This window comes from Pogoniulus pusillus, chromosome 34 (genome assembly GCF_015220805.1).
Source record: "Pogoniulus pusillus isolate bPogPus1 chromosome 34, bPogPus1.pri, whole genome shotgun sequence".
Taxonomy (NCBI): Eukaryota; Metazoa; Chordata; class Aves; order Piciformes; family Lybiidae; genus Pogoniulus; species Pogoniulus pusillus.
Genome location: NC_087297.1, coordinates 2,408,640 through 2,432,335, shown reverse-complemented (window position 1 = coordinate 2,432,335; position 23,696 = coordinate 2,408,640). Strand labels below are relative to the sequence as shown.

Genomic DNA, 23,696 nt, shown 5'->3' with positions numbered 1-23,696 from the left:
TCTCCAAAGGTCCCTTCCAACCTCCACCATTCTGTGATGTCAGATTTCATTTTCAATATGCAAATGCCTTTGGCTGCTTTGAGCTGAGGTTGTGAACCTTCAGCTTGGGTTTCCATAGCCCACAGCATGGTTGTGTCTGTCCTAGCTGCTGGGTGAACTTCCAGCTGACTTCCAGCTACTCTGGTTTCTGGAAATGTCTGATTAGCTGCCCAGGGTCTAGCTGCTGGCTGCTGCCTGCCTAAGGAGGAGGACAAAACAATGTCTCAGGAAAATTAGCCCTAAGAAGCAGCAAAGTTAATGCTGTGAGCCCTAAAATGTGAAGCAGAAGTGGGATCTTTGTGTCTCCCTGCAGTCTGGTTCTTTAATACTGGGGAGTTGAGAAGAGCCTTTTCTGTAGACCCAAAGCATTCCTCTTAACTGCAGTGAAGCCTTTGCAGTTTGGTTTCGTGCTCCAGGCAAGCTCTCAGCTCAGGCTGTGACATTCACTAGAACTAGAACACTGCCTCAGAGCTGTGATGGTCACCAGTGGTGGCCCCCAGGGTTCAGTTTAGGGCCTGCCCTCTTTAATGTACTTATCAGTGGTCTGGATGGGGGCATTGAGGCACCCTCAGGAAGTCTGCAGATGACACCAAGCTGGGTGGCTGTGTCCATCTGCCAGGGAAGCCTTACAGCAGGCTCTGGACAGGTGAGAGCCATGGGCCAAGACTGATGGGATGAAGTTCACCAAGGCCAAGTGCCAGGTCCTGCACTTGGGTCACAACAGCCCCAAGGGGAGCTACAGACCTGGGCATGTGTGGTTGGAAAGCTGCAACCTGGAGAGGAGCCTGGGGGTGTTGGTTGGCAGTCACTGGACGTGAGCCAGCAGTGCCCAGGTGGCCAAGCAGGCCCAGGGCAGCCTGGCCTGGATCAGCAGCAGGGGCAGGAGGTGCCCATCCCCTGTGCTCAGCACTGCTGAGGCCACAGCTCGAGTGCTGTGCTCAGCTCTGGGCCCCTCACTGCAGGGAGGACACTGAGGGGCTGCAGCCTGTCCAGAGCAGGGCAGTGAGGCTGGAGAAGGGCCTGGAGCAGCTGGGGGTGAGGAGGGGCTGAGGGAGCTGGGGGGGTGCAGGTGCAGAGGAGGAGGCTGAGGGCAAAGCTCATTGCTCTCTGCAGCTCCCTGCAGGGAGGTTGCAGCAAGGAGGGGGCAGCCTCTGCTGCTTGGGGGCAAGGGACAGGAGCAGAGGAAATGGCTCCAAGCTGCCCCAGGGGAGGCTCAGGCTGGAGCTCAGGAGATATTTCTGCCCTGGAAGGTTCTCAGCCATTGGCACAGGCTGCCCAGGGCAGTGCTGCAGTCCCCATCCCTGGGGTGCTCCAGCAGCCTGTGGAGCTGTGCTCAGGGACATGGTTTGGGGCTGACCCTGCAGTGCTGGGTTGAGAGTTGGGCTGGATGAAGTGGGAGGTCTGTTCCACCCCAAGGTAGTCTGTGATTGTCTGCTGGTTCAAACTGTGACACCTATCAAGTGAGAATGCTTCCCAAGGTGGATCTTGGGGGGAGAAAAACAAGTCCAGCACCACACACTGCAACTCCCCATTGACTTCTGGCCTGTGTAGGAGTTCAGCTCTTTCTGTTAGCATCCCAGATGAAATCAAACCGAGCAGGTAGGAGGTCTGAGCTCTCCTGAAGGCAGCACAGCTCTGCACCACTCCTGTTTGCTTTGGAATTGCTCTTAGCCAAAACTGTCACTGACTCCTCAATAAACAGTTCTCAGCATTCCCGGGGTGGAGCTTCCAGAGCAGCCACCCAGCCTCAGAAGTGTTAATTGTTTAATGGGAACCTGGTTTCACTCTGAGTCAACCCCAGGGAGAGCCAACACAAACACAGCAACCCCCTGGCAGGTCCTTCCAAAGGCAGAACGTTTGGCTGCCTGCACTCACTGTGATCCAGCCGGGAAGAAGCAGGGGGGCAGAGGATACACAGGGGCTGATCAAAGTCATTAGTGGGGTGTCATGAGAAAGTACTTAGATCAGAACTGCCTTAAGGTCTGTTTTGGAACCAGCCCTTAAGACATGAAAAGGAAACGTTTCCTGCCTGTGTTCTGAAGAGCCCTCACATCTCCCAGCCTGGGCTCTCTTGGTGAGCCTGAGCCAACTTCAGAGGTGGCAAAGCCTCTCAGAAGGAACAAATGCAATAAAGACAGAAAGCAAAGGAGGGATTCTGGTGGAAGGGACTTTAAAGATCAGCTGCTTTCCAGCTAGGTGATACCTTCATCCAGCCTGGCCTTCACCACCTCCAGGGAGGAGGCATCCACAGTCTCCCTGGGCAACCTGTGCCAGAGTCTTACCAAACTCACTGTTAACAATATCTTCCTCATCTCTAATCTCAATCTCCCCTCGTCCACCATCATAGAATCAACCACACTGGAAGAGAGCTCCAAGCTCATCCAGCCCAGCCTAGCACCCAGCCCTGCCCAACCAACCAGACCATGGCACTAAGTGCCCCAGCCAGGATTGGCTTCAACACCTCCCTGGGCAGCCCATTCCAATGCCAATCACTCTCTCTGCCATCAACTTCCTCCTCACATCCAGCCTCAACCTGCCCTGGCACAGCTTCAGACTCTGTCCCCTTGTTCTGGTGCTGGCTGCCTGGCAGCAGAGGCCAACGCCACCTGGCTACAGCCTCCCTGCAGGCAGCTGCAGGCAGCAATGAGCTCTGCCCTGAGCCTCCTCTGCTGCAGGCTGCACCCCCCCAGCTCCCTCAGCCTCTCCTCACAGGGCTGTGCTCCAGGCCCCTCCCCAGCCTTGCTGCCCTTCTCTGGACACCTTCCAGCACCTCAACATCTCTCTTGAATGGAGGAGCCCAGAACTGGACACAGCACTCAAGGTGTGTCCTGAGCAGTGCTGAGCACAGGGGCAGAAGAACCTCCCTTGTCCTGCTGCCACACTGCTCCTTCACTCCCTTTCCCCTCATCCTGTCTCTGCAAGCCCTTGGAAAAACTCCCTCTGCATCTTTCCCTCCTCCAGCTTGAGTGCATTTCTCCTTCTTGTGTCAGGAGTCCCTCCCCAGCTCTCCTGGAGCCCCTCAGGTCCTGGAAGGCTGCTTTAAGGTCTCCCTGGAAACTTCTCTTATCTAGGCTGAGCAGCCCCAGCTCTGGCAGCCTGTCCCCAGCAGATCTGAGAGCAGGCAGCAGCAGCCTGCTCCACTCCTGCCAGCGCTGGGATGGGAGCCTCAGTTTGGGCATGGTCACTGTGTGGTGTCTGAGGACAGAGCTGCTTGATCTCATTGGGGCAGCAAAATCTCTCTGGGGTGTGGTTTGCTTCTGGTAATCTCCTCGCTCTGCAACTCCAAACGAGCTTCCCAAACCCCTCCAGCAGTGCTGATGTCATCCAGCCCCAGCTTGTTTTGGCAGAAGCTATTGGCAAACATCAGTGCAGCCATTTTTAATGTCAGCTTGCCCCAGAATAGAAGCAACACTCACCAGGAGATGACAAAAGCAGAAGGCTTTTGTTTGAACTCTCTTGTTTTTTGACTAATTATCCTAATGCTGGAACATGGGTAAGGACAGGATGAACCCTGGCAGCTTCTGCAGCTCTCAAACCTGAGCAGACTTCATCAGATTTCTCTGTTTGCAGGCTCACAGGATGCTAGGGTGGGAAGGGACCTCCAGAGATCATCAAGTCCAGCCCTCTGCCAGAGCAGGATCATGGAATGCAGCACAGGTCATAGAATCATCAATGTGTATAAACATTGATGAGATCTCCTCTAGGTCTTCTCTTCAGCAAAGCACACCTTGAGTGCTGTGTCCAGTTCTGGGCCCTTCAATACAAGAGGGATGTTGAGGAGCTGGAAGGTGTCCAGAGGAGGGTGACAAAGCTGGTGGGGGCCTGGAACACAAACCCTATGAGGGGAGGCTGAGGGAGCTGGGGGTGTGCAGCCTGCAGCAGAGGAGGCTCAGGGCAGAGCTCATTGCTGCCTGCAGCTGCCTGCAGGGAGGCTGTAGCCAGGTGGGGTTGGGCTCTGCTGCCAGGCAGCCAGCAACAGAAGAAGGGGACACAGCCTGAAGTTGTGCCAGGGCATTTCTAGGCTGGATGTTGTTAGGAAGTTGTTGTCAGAGAGAGTGATTGGCATTGGAATGGGCTGCCCAGGGAGGTGGTGGAGTGGCCGTGGCAGGAGGTGTTGAAGCCAAGCCTGGCTGGGGCACTGAGTGCCCTGATCTGGTTGGTTGGGCAGGGCTGGGTGCTAGCTTGGGCTGGCTGAGCTTGGAGCTCTCTTCCAACCTGCTTGATTCTATGATACCAAACAGCCCCAGATCCCTCAGCCTCTCCTCATCCAGGTAAGTCAGCCAGGGCAGAGGTAAACAGCCAAATAGCCCTGAGAGGAAGAGTTGTTCAGTCAGAGAGTGGGTTGGGTTGGGTTGGGAGGGCTCCTAAAGGTCACCTAGTTCCAGCTTCCCTGCCACAGGCAGAGTCACCTCTGGACAACTAGACCTTGCCCAGCCTGGCCTTGAACAGCTCCAGGATGTGGCACTTCATCTTTAACTGGGCAGTGATTCTTGGCCATTCAACATTACTTTAGGAATGAGCCAGAAGGAGCTCTGTGAAGTCTTGAGCACTGCAGAATCCCTCTGAAGAGAGCAGTTCCTCTGATACACCTTGGGCTTGCCAGGTCAGGCCCATCCTCCTGGCTGGAAATCACAAGTGAAGGCTTTGCACTTTGTCCTTGTGCTCTAGGCAGGTCTTGGCTCAGAGCTGTGTCATGCTCTGCTGCTTAAAACTTCATCAGCCTCTGAATAAACAAACTCTGACAGGGCCAAATGTGGCAATAGAAGAGGGGAAGGAAGGCAGCAAGGTCCACGCTGAGGAAGAAGTGTCAGTGTCTTAGATGGAAAGGTGGGAGAGAAGCAGTCCTTGTCCCTGGCATGTGGATAGTTCCCAGTTTGGAATGCTGAACTTGGATAGCAAGACCCATCTTAGCACACTGCAGCTGCCCCAAGGGGAGCTGCAGTAAGGTGGGGGTTGGGCTCTGCTCTCAGGCAAGACCAGGGGGCATAGCCTGAAGCTGAGCCAGGGCAGGGTTAGGTTGGATGTTGGGAAGCACTTCCTCAGGTTCACGTTGGATATTAGGAAACACTTCCCCAGGGTTAGGTTGGATGTTAGGAAGCACTTCCTCAGGGTTAGGTTGGATATTAGGAAACACTTCCCCAGGGTTAGGTTGGATGCTAGGAAGTGCTTCCTCAGGTTCACGTTGGATATTAGGAAACACTTCCCCAGGGTTAGGTTGGATGTTAGGAAGCACTTCCTCAGGGTTAGGTTGGATGCTAGGAAGTGCTTCCTCAGGGTCAGGTTGGATGCTAGGAAGCACTTCCCCAGGGTTAGGTTGGATGTTAGGAAGTGCTTCCTCAGGGTCAGGTTGGATGCTAGGAAGTGCTTCCTCAGGGTTAGGTTGGATGTTGGTAAGCACTTCCCTAGGGTTAGGTTGGATGTTAGGAAGCACATCCTCAGGGTCAGGTTGGATGCTAGGAAGTGCTTCCTCAGGGTTAGGTTGGATGTTGGTAAGCACTTCCCTAGGGTTAGGTTGGATGTCAGGAATCACTTCCTCCCGGAAAAGGCAGCTAGACCCTGGAATGGGCTGCCCAGGCAGGTGGTGGAGTTGCCCTTGCTGGAGGTGTTTGAGGCGAGCTTGGCTGTGGCACTCCATGGTCTGGTGCATGGTGGTGTTAGGTCATAGGCTGGGCTGGATGATCTCAGAGGTCTATTCCAGCCTCAGTAATTCTGGTCCTGTCTGGTCCTTGCCTTCCTTAGCAGGGTTCTATTATTTACCAAATGAAGTGGAGGGAGACATTTGAAGTGAGAGCTGTGACTCTGTGATGTCTGTTGTAAGAGGGGTGGGAGCGCTGGGCACCAGCTGGCTGAATGTGAGCCAGCAGTGTGCCCAGGTGGCACGGGAGGCCACTGGCATCTTGGCCTGTGACAGGGATGGTGTAGCCAGCAGGACCAGGGATGTAATTCTCTCCCTATACTGGCACTGGGGAGGCCTCACCTTGAGCACTGTGTGCAGTTCTGGGCCCTCACTGCAAGATATTGAGGGGCTGGAGCAGAGCCAGGGGAGAGTGATGAGACTGGGAAAGGGGCTGGGGGGGGAAGGCTGATGAGAGGCTGAGGGAGCTGGGGGTGTGCAGCCTGGAGAAGAGAAGACCAGGGGGGACCTTAGCACACTCTGCAGCTGCCTGAAAGGAAGCTGCAGTCAGGTAGGGGTCAGGCTCTGCTCCCAGGCAACTTGTGACAGGACAAAAGGGCATAGACTGAATTGTGCCAGGGGAGGGTTAGGATGGATGTTAGGAAGCACTTCCTCATGGAAAGGGTAATTAGGCATTGGAATGGGCGGTCCAGAGAGGTGGTGGAGTTGCCATCCTTGGAGGTGTTCAAGGAACGCTTGGATGTGGCACTTGGTGCCATGGTCTGGTGGATGTGTGTGTTGGCATGGTGCTGTGTGTGTTGGCATGGTGCTGTGTGTGTTGGCATGGTGCTGTGTATGTTGGCATGATGCTGTGTGTGTTGGCATGATGCTGTGTGTGTTGGCATGATGCTGTGTGTGTTGGCATGATGCTGGGTGTGTTGGCATGGTGCTGTGTGTGTTGGCATGATGCTGGGTGTGTTGGCATGATGCTGTGTGTGTTGGCATGGTGCTGTGTGTGTTGGCATGGTGCTGTGTGTGTTGGCATGATGCTGTGTGTGTTGTCATGGTGCTGTGAGTGTTGGCATGGTGCTGTGCGTGTTGGCATGGTGCTGTGCGTGTTGGCATGATGCTGTGCGTGTTGGCATGGTGCTGTGTGTGTTGGCATGGTGCTGTGTGTGTTGGCATGGTGCTGTGTATGTTGGCATGATGCTGTGTGTGTTGGCATGGTGCTGTGTGTGTTGTCATCGTGCTATGTGTGTTGGCATGATGCTGTGTGTTGGCATGGTGCTGTGTGTGTTGTCATCGTGCTATGTGTGTTGGCATGATGCTGTGTGTGTTGGCATGATGCTGTGTGTGTTGGCATGGTGCTGTGTGTGTTGGCATGGTGCTGTGTGTGTTGGCATGATGCTGTCTGTGTTGGCATGATCCTAGCAGTGTGGCTGCTTCCGTGTGGACTGTAGCTTGGCTTTTGTTTCCAGCAGTGCTTCCGCTGCCTCTTTCTAAGCGTTGTGCTCCTCTGTCCCTTGCCCTCCCTAGCAGAGGTTTCTTGTTTGGCCGATGGACTGCAGGGAGACCTTGGAGCTCTGACGTGTAGCCTCTCCACATCAGCCCTGCTAGACTCCTCCTCTTGACCTCTGGGAGGTGAACCTTCATAGCTGACTAACAATGGATCCTTGTGTTCATCTGGGAGATGGTTGAGGCAGAATCTTATGACTTGATTTGCAGAGTCTTTTGTTTCTCTGGAGGCTTTGACTTGGGCTGTGAGGAGATGATGAGGATTTCTGATGGGGGGGGTGTGGGGTTTGCTCGTGTGCACGGGAGAGCTTTCAGCCTTTGTGGGAAAGGGAACTTTCTGAGTGCTGTTTCCTGTGCATGGGTCTGAAAGAGAGCAAAAGACTGTGTTAGCCTTGAGGCTTTCTTCTCTTCTGAATGTGAAGCTCTCAGTAGGATGTGGTGCACTGATGCTGTAGCTGCAGTCAGCTGGGCAGAGCGATGCTGTCTTGTGATACAGTAAGTAAGCCTTTAGCTATCAGCACTGAGCTCAGCTTACCTCCTTGATTACCTGATCACAGCTTGTTTTGCATTGCAGCAGCTGCACCAGCCACAGTTCAAGGCCCTGGCACTGTTCTATTTTTACCTAGGGATCTGATGGATCTCTGGAGGTGGGTGACTGATGAGCACAGAGAGAGACCTCCAGCAGGAAAGAGTCAACTGAAGCATTTCTGCTTTGGGTCAGTTCTCTTTACCATCAGGAGAGCCAAGCCTGTGCTGAAGTTCACAAGAGCTGCTGCATTCCAGCAAACTCAGAGTTAGGATGCAAGGCTTTGGCACAGGTTAAGGGCAGTGACTGCTCCCCTGGTTTTGGCACTGGTGAGGCTGCATCTCGATTACTGGGTTCACTTTGGGCCACTCACTCCAAGAAGGACATTGAGAGGCTGGAGCAAGTCCAGGGAAAGAGAGCAAAGTTGGGGAGGGGTCTGGAGAGCAGGGCTGGGGAGGAACAGCTTGGGGGGGTGGTGTGGAGCAGAGGAGGCTGAGGGCAGAGCTCATTGCTCTCTGCAGCTCCCTGAGAGGAGGCTGCACTGAGGTGGAGGAGGTTGGGTTCTTCTCTCAGCTAACAAGGTAGGACCAGAGGAAACAGCCTCATGTTGCACAGAGGAGGCTTAGGATGGACATTAGTAACAATTTCTTTGTTGAAAGAGTTGTCAAACCCTGGAGCAGGGTGCCTGGGGTAGTGCTGGAATCCTCACCCTTGGAAGGTGCCACAGAGATGTGGTGCTGAGGGATGTGGTTTAGCTGTGCACTGGGTAGCTTCAGGTGACCAGTTGGACACAGTGGTCTTAAAGGTCTTCTCCAGCCTGACCCATGAGCTCTGTGTTTCTGAGGTAGCAGCTGTTGGTCACAAGTGCCTTGTGGTTGCTGGGGAGTGGTGGGTCAGGAGGGGCCTGCCTGGGAGAGAAGTGTGAGCGTTTGGTGTGAAGCACTTGTGTGCTTCCGTGCTCCAGCAGCCTGCGGTGCTGAAACCCACTGCATCTGGTTGGGAAGGCTTTGGTTTTGCCTCAGTGTGAGCTGTCACACTGGCAGCTTGCTGATGTGTCACAGGAGCATTCATCAAGCTCTCCTTCCTTTCACTCCTTCCTTCCTCTGCTGCTCCTTCAGCCACCCGAGGTGTGCTTGCAGAGAGCCCTCCCCAAACTGAAGCTGTTGCTGTTGTTTGGGGGTGGAGGGGAGGAGGGCTAGAAGAAAAGCAGGGTTATACATATTCATCCCTGCTGCTAATATCTGCTTAGTGGGAGTCGAGTCCCATGAGTGGAGGTAAAAATTAAACCTCTTGAACATTTTATTTGCTTTCTGGAAAGCTTCCTCGTTTGGAGCTCGATGTGGTTAAAGCTGAGAGAGCTCCACGTGAGGGCCACCAGTCTCTGTTTTCACTTCATCTTAAGCAGCAGTTTGGTCCTCCACCTAGGAAGCAGCAAATCTAAATCCAGAAGTGTGTCCTAGGCTGCATCAAAATAAGTATGGCCTGGTGGTTCTGTCCCTCTGCTCTGCTGAGACCTCATCTGCCCTGCTATGTCCAGCTCTGGTGCCCCCAGCACAAGAAGGACATGGAGCTGCTGGAGAGGACTGGAGGAGGCCAGCAAGATGCTCAGAAGGCTGGAGAGCCTCCTCTGTGGGATCAGGCTGGGAGAGCTGGGGCTGTTCAGACTGGAGGAGAGAAGGTTCCAGGGAGACCTTGGAGCAGCATTCCAGTACCTGATGGGGTTGCAGGAGAGCTGGGGAGAGACTTGTAAAAGGGCTGGGAGTGACAGGACCAGGGACAATGAATTGAAGCTGAAAGAAAGGAGATTGGGACTGGAGATGAGGAAGAAATTCTTTGCAGTGAGGGTGGTGAGACACTGGCACAGGTAGCTCAGGGAGGTTGTGGATGCCTCTCCCTGGAGGTTTTCCAGGCCAGGTTGGCTGGGGCCTTGAGCAACCTGTCCTAGTGGCAGGTGTCCATGGCAGGGGGGTTGCAACTGTCCATGGCAGGGGGGTTGCAACCTGTCCATGGCAGGGGGGTTGCAACTAGATGATCTCTAAGGTCCTTTCCAGCCCAGCCCACTCTGTGATTGTGTGGTTCCACGTCTCCATGGCAGGAGGTGTGCAGCTCAGCTGGAGCAGCAGTTTGCTGCCTCCTTGGCTGGATGCTCTCAGGCTGGCCCTCAGCTTGCTGCTGAAAACCTGCACCGTGGTCTGTCCTCGGTGGCAGGTGGCCCACAGGCAGTGACGTTTTGGGGAGGATGGAATTTCTGTTAGACAAAGCCATGCACTTTGCAAACCAAGCCCCCAGCTGTGACGAGGCAGTGGCAGGGCTGCTCCCCTGTGCCCAGCTTGCCGCAGAGCAGAGCTGGCACGGGAGGTGCTGGCACTCCAGCTGAGGCTGGCTGCACATCTCCTTGGGGCTGCTACGTGGAAGAGCTGCTTCTGCCTTCCTACACGGCTTGGAAGTCTGCATGTTTAGAGCAGTCTTCTTCCTAACGCTGAAGTTGAGTGCTTTTGGAAGTGAAGCTCCCCTAGCTCAGCCTGCAGAGGGGTGAAGTCTCTTTTCTCTCAGCCCAGGAGAAGCCAGAGCTAAGGTATGCTGCCTCTTATCATTTACTGCTAGCCCTGCACCCTGCTCAGGTGTCTGTACGTGTTCTGTGCCTTGCTTGCTGTGTGTTGCTCTTAGGATTTACTTGCAGCTGCTCTAGGATGTTGCTGAGCTGGTCCTTAGCTGGCCACGCAGTGGTGTGACCCTCTCCAACCTCACAAAAGTGCCACTGTTGTTGGGCATTCATTTTAAATTGAAAGCATCCAGCTCCAAACAAAGCAAATGTTTTGTGTGCTGTCTTCAGGATGGACAGAGGAGCCTTGGTTGTGTAGGATGTGCCCATGCAGTGCAAGACATCAGGCTACAAAAAACACAGGAGATGGGGAGGGAAAAGGGAAGTCATTGAAGAAGGAAGTGCAGAGCTTTGGTCGTGCTGCTGAGAGTACAGCAAGGAATGGGACTGGTGATTGTTAGACCCAGAGGAGCTGTTCCATCTTAAGAGAAAGGGACATGAATGTGTACCAAGCAGTGAAGCAGTTAACTCCTGAGTGCTGCCCCTGTGCTTAGCAGGGTTTCTAGTAGGATGGAAAGGCACTAGAAGTGACTGCAAATAGATTCATGGATTCGTGGAATGGTTTGGATTGGAAGGGGTCTTAAAGATCATCTCATTCCAACCTCTTACAGGGACACCTCCCACCAGCACAGCTTGCTCAAGGCCATCCCCAACCTGGCCTTGAACACCTCCAGGGAGGGGACAGCCACAACTCCCCTGGGCAACCTGTGCCAGGGTCTCACCACCCTCACTCTAAGGAATTTCTTCCTAATATCCAGTCTCAATCTCCCCTCTGCCTGCTCAGAGTCATTGTCCCTTGTCCTCTCACTCCAAACCCTTGTCAGAAGTCCCTCCCTGGCTCTCCTGTAGCCCCCTTCAGGTACTGGAAGGCTGCTCGAAGGTCTCCCTGCAGCCTTCTCTTCTCCAGGCTCAACAGCCCCAACTCTCCCAGCCTGTCCCCACAGGGGAGCTTCTCCAGCCCTTTGAGCATCTTCGTTACCTCCTCTGGACCCTCTCCAGCAGCTCCAGATCCTGGAGCCCCAGAACTGAAGGCAGTGCTGCAGGTGAGGTCTGAGCAGAGCAGAGGGGCAGAATCCCCTCCCTGTGCTGCTGCTCTCCCTGCTCTGGCTGCAGCCAGCACACAGCTGGCTCTGGGCTGCCAGGGACCAGTGCTGGCTGCTGAGCACATTGGCACCAGCTGACACCCCCCAGGCCTTCTGCTCTTGAGCCATTGTGTTTGGGATTTCCCTTGCCCAGTTGTTGCTTTCCTTTGCAATAACAGACAGACCTTTTTTCTTTATTATCAAGTCCATTCTGCTCTTCCAGCTCACAAGTCAATGCTTACAGCCTGCAGGACTCATTTATGGGAAGGTGTTGGAAGCAGATTCCCCTTCAGTTAAAGCAGAAGTGAAACCACTTGTCAGGACTTGGCTGTCAAACCTCTTCAGCTGGAGAAGTGGTTTGGGAAGGAGTTGCTGCACTGCCCTGGATACTGGAGCCTGGGTGGTTCTGTGTCAGTGTATCAGGTTATGGCTTTTCAGGGTGATGGTTGAGGGTTTGTTGATTTCTGCAGGACAAAGTTTCCATCAGCAATTATAAACCTGGGGTTCCACTGCAATAATTACAGAACCCCAGAGTGCCAGGCTGGAAGGGACCCCAAGGATCATCTGCTCCAACCTTTCCAGCTCACAGCAGAGCTGAGCTGAGCTGGCCCAGCACCCTGCCAAAATGAGCCTTCAGACTGTCCCATGGAGGAGACTCCACTGCTTCCTTTGGGAGATGGTTCCAAGGTCTTCAATATGCTAGGCTGATATTCCTGTGGAGGTGAAGTCAGGACTGAGCTTAGCTGTCACTAACAGTCCAAGCCTAACCTCTTAAATGCTCTCACGCAGAGTGGCTCCTGGCAAGGGTGAGGTAGGAAGCCAGCCTGACCAGTTGGGCACTGGCAACTCCACTGGCCTCATGCTAGGCTCAGAGTGCTCTGTGCTGCTGTCCCTGTGCAGCTCAGTGGAGAGCTTAGAGTGCTGCTGGTGGTACTGGCATTGTGGGCCCCAGTGAGAAAGGTGAGGAAGATGACAGCAATTCCATAGCTGGAGGATGAGGAGCTGAACCCAGCAGGATGTGAGCTGCCATCTGTCTGTGTCTCAGCTCAGGCTCTGCTCCCAAAGGTGCAGGCTCCACAGCTGCCTCCCAAGCTGTGCCTTACTTAGGCTGTCAGGAAAATGCCTCTTCATGAGAAGTCCCTGGGGAGGCATTTCTTACAAGGGCTTCTAGTGGCAGGCTGAGGGGTGGTGGCTTTGAGCTGGAAGAGGGGAGACTGAGACAGGAGATTGGGAAGGAATTCTTCAAAGTGAGGGTGGTGAGACACTGGAACACAGAGCCCCAGCAGCATTCAGGCTGGCAAAGCCCCTCAGGGTCACCAAGCCCAGCCCACATCCCTACTCTGCAAGGTGCACCCTAAACCATAGCCCCAGGCACCACATCCAGATGAGTTCAAAACACATCCAGGGGTGATGATGACTCCACCACCTCCCTGGGCAGCCCATTCCAATGCCTGACCACTCTTGCTGGGAAGAAAGTTTTCCTAATATGCAGTCTAAACCTGCCAGTGGCAGCTTGAGGCCATTCTCTCTTATCCTATCACTATTCACCTGAGAGAAGACACCAGCACCAACCTCCCCACAGCCTCCTTTCAGATAGCTGTAGGCAGCGATGAGATCTGCCCTTAGCCAAACAGGCTGCCCAGGGAGGTTGTGGATGCCCCTTCAAGCCAAGCCTGGCTGGGGCACTTCACAGTCTCACAGTATCACCAAGGTTGGAAGAGACCTCACTGCTCATCAAGTCCAACCCTTTACCACAGAGCTCAAGGCCAGACCATGGCACCAAGTGCCACGTCCAGTCCTGCCTTGAACAGCTCCAGGGACGGCGACTCCACCACCTCCCCGGGCAGCCCATTCCAGTGTCCAATGACTCTCTCAGGGAAGAACTTTCTCCTCACCTCCAGCCTAAATCTCCCCTGGCATAGCCTGAGGCTGTGTCCTCTTGTTCTGGTGCTGGCCACGTGAGAGAAGAGAGCAACCTCCTCCTGGCCACAACCACCCCTCAGGTAGTTGCAGACAGCAATAAGGTCTGCCCTGAGCCTCCTCTTCTCCAGGCTAACCAATCCCAGCTCCCTCAGCCTCTCCTCGTAGGGCTGTGCTCAAGGCCACTTAGTGCCATGGTCTGGTTGGTTGGCCAGGGCTGGGTGCTAGGTTGGGCTGGATGAGCTTGGAGCTCTCTTCCAACCTGCTTGATTCTGTGATTCCCTGGAAGTGTTCAAAGTCAGGTTGGACAGGAGTCACCATCCCTGGGGGTGTTCGAGTGCCATGTGGACCTGGTGCTTAGGGGCATGGTTTAGTCTTGATCCATTTGGACTGGGTGATCTTGGAGGTCTCTTCCAAGCAGCTACATTCTGTGATTCTGTGTTCCTCTGGATGGGCAGGTCCTTAATTATTTGGTAGCCTCCAAAGTGTCAGCCCTGCAGAGAGCACCTCAGAGCAGCTCTGAGCAGAGCTCATCTGCCTGGGCTGAACATTGCAGTAATTGGCTTTGTTGGTGCTGGCAGGGGGAGTTTTAACTGAAAGTGACACTAACTGCTCCAGACTTCTTGCATTTGGTTCAGGATGAAGCCATTAGGTGGTAAGTGACTTACTGGGTTTATTGCTTTCAATTAGCAACTCAATTTTATACTCTTTTAATGATCATTTAATTGGATTGTTCCCTTTCCACTCAGAGCCTGGCAGCCAAACTGGCTGCTTTAGTATTGGCACAACTGAGGGCTTGGGCATTTCTTCTGTAAATCTTCCTCCAGAGGATGGGAACTGCCAGCAGAGGAACTCTGCTCTGCGAGTGGCAAATGTCATAGAGTCATAGAACTGTAGGGGTGGGAAGGGATCTCCAGAGGTCATCCAGCCCAGCTGCCCTGCCAAAGCAGCTTCCCCTAGGGCAGGTCACACAGGGACACGTCCAGGTGGATCTTGAAAGGCTCCAGAGAAGGAGACTCCACAACCCCTCTGGGCAGCCTGCTGCAGGGCTCTGGGACCTTCACAGTCTCACAGTATCAGCAAGGTTGGAAGAGACCTCACAGATCATCAAGTCCAACCCTTTAGCACAGAGCTCAAGGCCAGACCATGGCACCAAGTGCCACGTCCAGTCCTGCCTTGAACAGCTCCAGGGACGGCGACTCCACCACCTCCCCGGGCAGCCCATTCCAGTGTCCAATGACTCTCTCAGGGAAGAACTTTCTCCTCACCTCCAGCCTAAATCTCCCCTGGCACAGCCTGAGGCTGTGTCCTCTTGTTCTGGTGCTGGCCACCTGAGAGAAGAGAGCAAATGTCTGTTCTCATGCTGAGGTGGAATTCCCTGTGATTGAGTTCACTTCCACTGGCCCAGGTCCTCTCCCTGGGTGTCACTGGAAAGAGAATGGCTGCCTCCTCCTGACAGCCACCCTCCAGATAGCTGTAGAGATTGCTGAGTTCCCCTCTCAGTCCTCTCTTCTCCAGGCTGAACAGCCCCAGGTCTCTCAGCCTTTCCTCATCAGCCAGATCCTCCAATACCTTTATCATCCTTGTAGTCTCCATTGAACTCTTTCCAGTAGTTCCCTGTCCCTCTTGAACTGGGAAACCCAGAACTGTCCACATCGATTCAGCTGTAGTCTAACTAGGGCTGAGCAGAGAGGGGAGAGAACCTCCCTCAACCTTTGGTATCTCTTTTTTACCCCTTACATTTTCACTCTCTTGTTCATCTCCAGCTCTGAATCCACTGTGTGAGTGTTGGTTGTAACTCAGAGGGCTCCAAAGCAAAGCTTTAATGTAAAGTGTAACCAGAGAGGACACAGGAGCAGGTCTTAAATTAGACTGCAGAAGGGGATGTTGGGCTCTGGGTAAGTTGCCTAGGAAAGCTGTGAGCTGTTCCTGTAACTGTTCCAAGAGATTGTCATGTCCTTGCCTGTTCTGAGTGCAGGGGGAATTAGAGTTGTAAACTGACCTGAGAGAGGACACTGGAGGACAAGGAGGGGCTTGGAGACGCTTTTGAACAGGACTGGAAAAGAGAAAGAGTCAACAGATCAGGGACTGAGGGAGTCACAGAATGGTAGAGGTTGGAAGGGACCTCTAGAGCCCAACTCCCCTGCTAGAGCAGCAGCATCTAGGGCAAGTCACACAAGAACACATCCAGATGGGGCTCAAAAGTCTCTAGAGGAGACTCCACAACCTCTTTGGGCAGCCTGCTCCAGGGGTCCAGCACCCTCACACCAAGGAAGTTTCTGCTCATGGGAGATGGAACTTTCTGGGTTCCAGTTTTTATCTGTTGTTCCCTGTCCTTCACAGGGCACCACAAAGAGAGCCTGGCCCCTTCTTCTTGGCACACACCCCTCAGATATTTATAGACCTAAGTAAGATCCCCTCTTAGGCTGCTCTTCTCCAGGCTAAACAGCCCCGGGGCTCTCAGTCTCTGGTCATAGGAGAGATGTTCCAGTCCCTTCATCATCCTGGCAGCCTCCCTTGGACTGTCTTCAGTAGATCCCTATCCCTCTTGAGCTGGGCTGCCCAGAACTGGACACCACAGTCCAGATGTGGCCTCACCAGTGCAAAAGTAGCACACTGAAGTCTGGACTGGCAGCAGATTGCTGTGCTGGGAGGAGGGGCCCTTGCTGAGCCTTCAGCTGCAGCCTTCTCCCCTCCCCTGGCTGAAAGAGATGAGAAAGCATCAGCAAAGCAAACGAGGCATAGGAAGAACACTGGCACAGGTTACCCAAGGAGGTTGTGGATGCCTCCTCCTTGGAGGTGTTCAAGGCCAGGTTGGATGAGGCCTTGAGCAGCCTGGGCTGGTGGGAGGTGTCCCTGCCCATGGCAGGGAGTTGGAACTGGATCATCTTCAAGGTCCCTTCCAACCCAAACCGTTCCATGGTTCTATGGACCTGTGTAGCTCTGCCTTTACTTGTGCTGGGCTCCAAAGCTGTGGATAAGATCAGCCTCTCTGGAACTGACTGCCTGTGTGGGCTTAAAAAAAACTAGTCTGGTGGCTGGGCTGCTTTTTTAGTCAGCTTCTGGCTGCTCTCTGACCTATTCTGGGCCTGGGGAGGGAGGACTGCTTATATCTACATTAAATCAGCAGAGGAATCTCCTTTTTAGCCTCCTTCTGTAATCCTCAGGGTTAAATGTTTTCAGCTCCTGGCTCAGTTGCAGTTATTTGTAGCTGCCACTCCCATTTGCCCTGTTAATTTAATTTGGATGATGCTGCTTGGCCCAAATTAGAGCAGACTGGTCCAAGGAGCTTGGTGCCTGGAGAAACCAATCGCTAGCTCCATGGTTGAGGTCACCCAAGCAGAGTGGGAGATGCTTCCCCTCGCTTTGAAGGTGCAGTTCTCTGGCATGGATTCACTCCTGGAGCTGTGCTTTGTGCTGTCAAATGTCATTTGTCAGATCTCTCAGCTGCTGGAAGTGTTGAGTAACAACCCTGTTGTCATCACAAAAACAGAGTGATAGAAAGGGTCAGGCTGGAAGGGACTTTAGAGGTCCAGTTCCAACCCCCTGCCATGGGCAGGGACACCTCCCACTAGGACAGGTCACTCAAGGCTTCATCCAGCCTGGCCTTGAACACCTGCAGGGAGGTTGTGGAGCACAGAAGCACCCAATGTGATCTTTGATCACATTGGGTGCTTCTGTGCTCCACAACCTCCCTGGACAACCTGTGCCAGTGTCTCACCACCCTCAACCTGTGCCAGTGTCTCACCACCCTCACTCTAAAGAATTTCTTCCTCATCCACTCTCACTCTCCCCTCTCCCAGCTCACTACCTTTGTCCCTCATCCTGGCACTCCCAGCCCTGGTCACAAGTCCCTCCCCAGCTCTCCTGCAGCCCCCTTCAGGTCCTGGAAGGCTGTTCTAAGGTTTCTTCAGGCTGAACAGCCCCAACTCTCCCAGCCTGTCCCCAGGGGGAGGTTCTGCAGCCCTCTGGTCATCCTCATGGCCTCCTCTGGACCCACTCCAACAGATCCATGTCCTCCTTGTGCTGAGGACACCAGAACTGGACTGTGATGTTTTCAGTTCCAGCTCCCTTTCAGCTCTTTATTTGTTGGTGTCTATATTCTGTGTGGCTTCCAGCTACATCTTCAGAGAGATGAGATTTTACTCATACATGTGTCTACTTATAGGTGAGGAATTTGAAACTGGAGCACGAGCAGGAGAAAAACAAGATCTTGTCAGAAGCATTAGAGACATTAGCAACTGAGCACCATGAACTAGAGCAGTCTCTGGTTAAGGGATCTCCACCTCTCAGCATCATCAGTGAAGAGCAGTTCTATGATGCTGTGTCAGGTAAGCTGTGATGGGTGGTGAGCTGTGTGCTGAAGGGGCTGAGGGGGTGGGAACAGAATCACTGGAAGTGCAATCTCTGCCTTTCTAGCATGGAACTCACTTGAGGAGAGTGCTTGGGTGTGCTTTATGAGTGGGCCTCTATCATCACAGTATCACAGTATCATCAGGGTTGGAAGAGACCTCACAGATCATCCAGTCCAACCCTTTAGCACAGAGCTCAAGGCCAGACCATGGCACCAAGTGCCACGTCCAGTCCTGCCTTGAACAGCTCCAGGGACGGCGACTCCACCACCTCCCCGGGCAGCCCATCATGAGTGTAAGGTGCAGCAAAAGAGGTTCTGCCTCAACAGGAGGGGGAACTTCTTGACTGCAAGGGTCCCAGAGCCCTGGCACAAGTTACCCAGAGAGGCTGTGGAGTCTCCTTCTCTGGAGCCTTTCCAGGCCTGTCTGGATGTGTTCCTGTGTGCCCTGAGCTAGACTGTGTGGTCCTGCTCTGGCAGGGGGTTTGGACTGGATGAGCTCCTTGGGTCCCTTCCAACCCCTGTGATGCTGTGATCTGCCTGAGTTCACTTGGAGAATTGTGTTGGCTCTAAAACCAGAGTGGCAGAGAGTGGCAGAGAGTTGCCGTCCCTGGAGCTGTTCAAGGCAGGACTGGACGTGGCACTTGGTGCCATGGTCTGGCCTTGAGCTCTGTGCTAAAGGCTTGGACTTGATGAGCTGTGAGGTCTCTTCCAACCTTGGTGATACTGTGACAGACCCACAGGGCACTCGGGACAGCTCTGCACCCTCTGTGGAGCTGCAAAGCTGAAGCTTCTGTTTCAGGAGGTGTAGCTGGTGGCCTGCTGACTTTCTGTGTTTTTCTTTTCTTGTTAAGGTTGGTCCATAAAAATGAGGGATAAGAGGGTTTAAGACTTGTCCTGGCTCCTTTATGTGTGCCCTGAGTGTCACAGGTGGAAGGAAAGGGAGAAAGCAAAATTCTGTGGGCATTTCTGCACCAGCTTTTGTGTCTCTGTCTGCTCCTCAGTTTCTCTGCTCTCTTTTCATGTGCACTGCAGGCAGGTGATGATTTGGGGGAACTCTGACCTGCATCAGGTGATTCCAACATGCACTGACATAGTGCAGCTCTAGGGGAGCACTTGGCTGGAGGATCCTGCAGTGCACAGCTGCCTACACCTGGGGTCAGTCTGCAGAAGCTTGAGGGTGAACAACGACTTAAGTGTGGCAGAAAATGAGGTGGGGATGCTAAGCTTGACGAGCAAGCAGAGGGTTCCTTCCAGAACAGGGCTGGGGAGGAGCAGCTGAGGGAGCTGGGGGGGTTAGTGTGGAGCAGAGGAGGCTGAGGGCAGAGCTCATTGCTCTCTGCAGCTCCCTGAGAGGAGGCTGCAGGCAGGTGGGGGTTGGGCTCTGCTCCCTAGCATCAGGTGATGGAAGGAGAGGAAATGTCCTGAGCTTGTGCCAGGGGAGGGTTAGGTTGGAGAGGAGGAAAAATGTCTTTGGTGCAGGAGTGGTCAGGGATTGGCAGAGGCTGCCCAGGGAGGTGGTGGAGTGCCCATGGCTGGAGGTGTTGCAGAGAGCTGTGGCCATGGCAGCTGGGGCCAGGGTTTGGTGGCCATGGTGGGGCTGGGTTGCAGGTTGGACTCAATGCTCTCAGAGGGCTTTTCCAGCCCAAACAATTCTCTGATTCTGTACTTCTGCCAACTGAACTGTGTGATGCTTCTGACAGAAGTGGTGCTCTCAGAGTCCTTGGGAGGTGCTGTGCAGTGTGCAGCTAAAGCAGGAGACTAAAACCAGGCAAAATAGAGCCTGTGCTCAAATATAGCCCTGGCACAGGAGCACAGCACCAGCAGCCTTGGCTGTTTGGCATAGGAACAAATATCAGGCCTTCAGGGAGGAGAAGAGCTTAAGGACCACTAGGAAGGAGTTCTTCCACCAGAACCCAGAGAACCACTCTGCTGAATGGCCTCAGGCTCTTCTGCTTGTGGAGACAGAGCAGGGAGCAGTTGTTGATCTGGTGCTGCTGGAATGTGGTTCCTCCAGCCAGGCTGGCTTTGAGTAGAGCAGGCACTGTGTTATCTCACAGCCCACCAGGTCTCTGTATCAGCCTGGCCATGAGGAGGAAGTTGTTGAGCAGGAGAGTGGTGAGAGGCTGGAATGGGTTGCCCAGGGAGGTGGTTGAGGCCCCATGGCTGGAGGTGTTTGAGGCCAGGCTGGCTGAGGCTGTGTGCAGCCTGCTCTAGGGTAGGGTGTCCCTGGGCATGGCAGGGGGGTTGGAACTGTCTGCTCCTTGTCGTCCCTTCCAGCCCTGCCTGATTCTGTGATCTTTAAGTGTCCAGAGCCTCCTCTCCAGTTGGCAGAGGTGGTGCTTTTGTCATTGAAGCTGCAGCTAAGTCGGATCAAGTGGATCTGTGTAGCTGTGCAGCCTGTTGAGTACATGCACACAGGTACCTGTGAAAGCTTTGGTGGCAGTTCCCTGTCCCTTGGCAGAAGTTGTTTGACAGAATTCGTTTGGATTGCAATTTAGGTCACTTTCAGCATCCCCATGGCTGGCTGTCAGCTTCCCCAGACTTGGGTGAGATTCTCCAGGTGAGATTGTTCACCTTCCAGTGCTTTGCAGCAGTTTCATGGAATCAGAGAACTGCTTTGGTTGGAAATGCTCTCTAGGATCACCCAGTCCAACCAGCAACCCACCACCGTGGCCACCAAACCCTGGCCCCAGCTGCCATGGCCACAGCTTTCTTGAGCACCTCCAGCCATGGGCACTCCACCACCTCCCTGGGCAGCCTCTGCCAGTCCCTGACCACTCTGGCACCAAAGACATTTTTCTTCCTCTTCAACCTAACCCTCCCCTGGCACAAGTTCAGGACATTTCCTCTCCTTCCATCACCTGAGCCTAGGGAGCAGAGCCCAAGCCCCACCTGCCTGCAGCCTCCTCTCAGGGAGCTGCAGAGAGCAATGAGCTCTGCCCTCAGCCTCCTCTGCTCCACACTAACCCCCCCAGCTCCCTCAGCTGCTGCTCCCCAGCCCTGTTCTCCAGACCCTTCCCCAGCTTTGTTGCCCTTCTCTGGGCCTGCCCCCTCAATGTCCTTGGAGTGAGGGCCCCAAACTGAAGCCAGGACTCAAAGTGTGACCTCCCCAGTGCCCAGCACAGGAGGACAATGCCTGCCCTGCTCCTGCTGGCCAGGGTTTGAGTCCTTTCTGTCCCTCAAGGCCAAGTGCCAGGTCGTGCACTGTGGCCACAACAACCCCCAGCAGCCCTATAGGCTGGGGGAGGAGTGGCTGGAGAGCTGCCTGGCAGAAAGGGACCTGGGGGTGTTGGTGGACAGCAGCTGAACATGAGCCAGCAGTGTGCCCAGGTGGCCAAGAAGGCCACCAGCATCCTGGCCTGGATCAGCAATGGTGTGACCAGCATGAGCAGGGAGGTGCTCATGCCCCTGTGCTCAGCACTGGTGAGCCCACACCTCGAGTACTGTGTCCAGTTTGGGTCAGCACAGCACAGGGGGGACATTGAGGTGCTGGAGTGGTGCAGAGAAGGGCAGTGAGGCTGGGGAGAGGTCTGGCAGACATGGCCTATGAGGAGCATCTGAGGGAGCTGGGGGTGTTTAGTCTGCAGAAGAGGAGGCTGAGAGGGGACCTTATTGCCCTCTACAGCTACCTAAAAGCAGGTTGCAGTGAGGCTGGAGCTGGTCTCTTCTCCCCAGTTACTAATGATAGGACAAGAAGAAATGGCCTCATTGAGTCAGGGCAGGTTGAGGTTGGCTGTTGGGAGGAAGTTCTTTGCTGAGCAGGTGGTCAGGCACTGGCACAGGCTGCCCAGGGGGGTGGTGGAGTCAAAATCCCTGGAGGTGTTTAAAAGGGGAGTGGCTGTGGTGCTTGAGGCTATGCTCTGGTGATTGAGGATGCTGGGATGAAGGCTGGACTGGCTGATCCTGGTGGTTCTTTCCAACCATGGTGATTCACAGTGCTGAGATGTTGTGCTGAGGGGTTTGGGTTAGTAAAGGTCTTGTCAGTGTGAGACTAATGATTGGACTCAAGGAGCTTGAAGGTCTTTTCCAATCTAAGGAACTCTGTGATCATGAGATTCTGAGGGGCACCCTGAGTTTTTTTGGGGGGGAGTAGAGAAAGGGAAATGGGGCACAATTTCCTGGCTGCTGGCTGCATGGCAGGACTTGCACTGTAAGCACAGAGGGAATTATCTTGTGTAGGTGTAGTGTGGAGTCTCAGCTAGAAAGCTTCTTGCCAGTACAGGAAGAATACAGTGAGCCCAGGGCAGCTGGGGGCATGTGGCACTGGCACTCAGCCAGCCCCACCTAGCACCCAGCCCTGCCCAACCAACCAGACCATGGCACTAAGTGCCCCAGCCAGGCTTGGCTTCAACACCTCCAGCCACAGCCACTCCACCACCTCCCTGGGCAGCCCATTCCAATGCCAATCACTCTCTCTGACAACAACTTCCTCCTAACATCCAGCCTCAACCTGCCCTGCCACAACTTGAGGCTGTGTCCCCTTCTTCTGTTGCTGGCTGCCTGGCAGCAGAGCCCAACCCCACCTGGCTACTGCAGGCAGCTGCAGGCAGCAATGAGCTCTGCCCTGAGCCTCCTCTGCTGCAGGCTGCATGCCCCCAGCTCCCTCAGCCTCTCCTCACAGGGTATGTGTTACAGGCCAGAAATATCTGAGGGCTGAAGAAAGGGACAGGGACAGGCTCTGCTCACTGCTCCCTGGGATAGGACAAGGAGCAGTGGATGGAAGCTGCAGCACAGGAGGTTCCACCTCAAGATGAGGAAGAGCAATCCTGGCACAGGCTGCCCAGAGAGGTTGTGGAGTCTCCTTCTCTGGAGCCTTTCCAGCCATGTCTGGATGGCTTCCTCTGTGACCTGAGCTGGATTCTCTGGTCCTGCTCTGGCAGGGGGTTGGACTGGAACATCTCCAGAGGTCACTTCCAAGTCCTGACATCCTGTGAGCCTGTGAAATCTACACTGCTAGCACTTTGTCTTCAGAGGTGGTTCTAAGCCTGATTTTCAGCCTGATACTGAGTTAAATGATACCAATTTTGGATAAGCAGACACATTCCTGACCTGTTCTAGGCCCTGCAGGAGGTTGATGGATTTTAACAGGCTGATGCAACAGGCTTTAATGTCTGTCAGTGGGAAAGTGGCACTCCTTGAAGTACTTTGTCCTGTTGGGATTCCATCTTTATCTGCTTCACAGCTCCCTGCATTTCTCAATCTCCACCGTAGGAGTGCGTTGGGAAGTGAGAGCGTTGCATAACCAGGCTTGCACTCTGAGCTGAGGAGGGGTTTGCTTTGACTTGACAGGTTGGAAGGAGCTGCCTTTTAGTTTGCTGCTTACAAAAGTCTGCTGTGAGCACATTAGGCACTTGTGCTGTTTACTCCCAAGCGGAGTCTCCCTGGCTGCTGCAGTTCAGAGCAGCCCAGAGCTGCTCAGGCAGGTCTGGGAAGAGGTCTGTTGGGAAGTAGGAAAAGTGTCTTAGTGCTCTCTCTAGTAGCAGGTGGTGGGACAAGAGGAACTGGCCTGAAAGTGTGCCAGGAGAGGGTTAGGTTGGAGAGGAGGAAAAATGTCTTTGGTGCCAGAGTGGTTAGGGACTGGCAGAGGCTGCCCAGGGAGGTGGTGGAGTGCCCATGGCTGGAGGTGCTGCAGAGAGCTGTGGCCATGGCACCTGGGGACATGGTCTGGTGGCCATGGTGGGGTTGGGCTGATGGTTGGACTCTGTGATCTTAGACAGGTTTTGCAACCCAAACAGTTCTGTGATACTCCCAGCAGGAGCTCCTTGTCCCTGGTTTCCAGGCTCAGGTTCACATTGTAGAGAGGTCTGACTCATGAACCAGACTCCTGAATGAAGCTGAATCAGAAGATCCAATCTGGTGGAAAAGCAGAGCTGATCTGGAGAGAACACCAGCAGAAATGGATCTGGTTCAAGTGTGATGTCCTCAGCACCATCTGTTTGGTTTGGAGACCTCCAGCTGAGCCATGCTGCCTGCTGGTGTTGGCACAGCCAGGGCTGGTCCCTGCTAGACTGTGCTGTGTCGTTCAGTCTGCAGGACGTGGGCAC

At 54.2% G+C, this 23,696-nt stretch overlaps 1 protein-coding gene across 4 annotated transcripts in view; it reads left to right on the top strand.

Moving 5' to 3' along the window:
• The window catches only part of OSBPL1A (oxysterol binding protein like 1A), a 134,660-nt gene that overhangs the window by 65,513 nt on the left and 45,451 nt on the right, over positions 1-23,696 (top strand). For all 4 annotated transcript variants that reach the window (XM_064170825.1, XM_064170822.1, XM_064170824.1 and 1 more), the window contains exon 16: positions 17,467-17,629. In XM_064170825.1, coding sequence (XP_064026895.1) covers positions 17,467-17,629 — 163 coding nt within the window. The remainder of the gene's footprint in view (positions 1-17,466; positions 17,630-23,696) is intronic.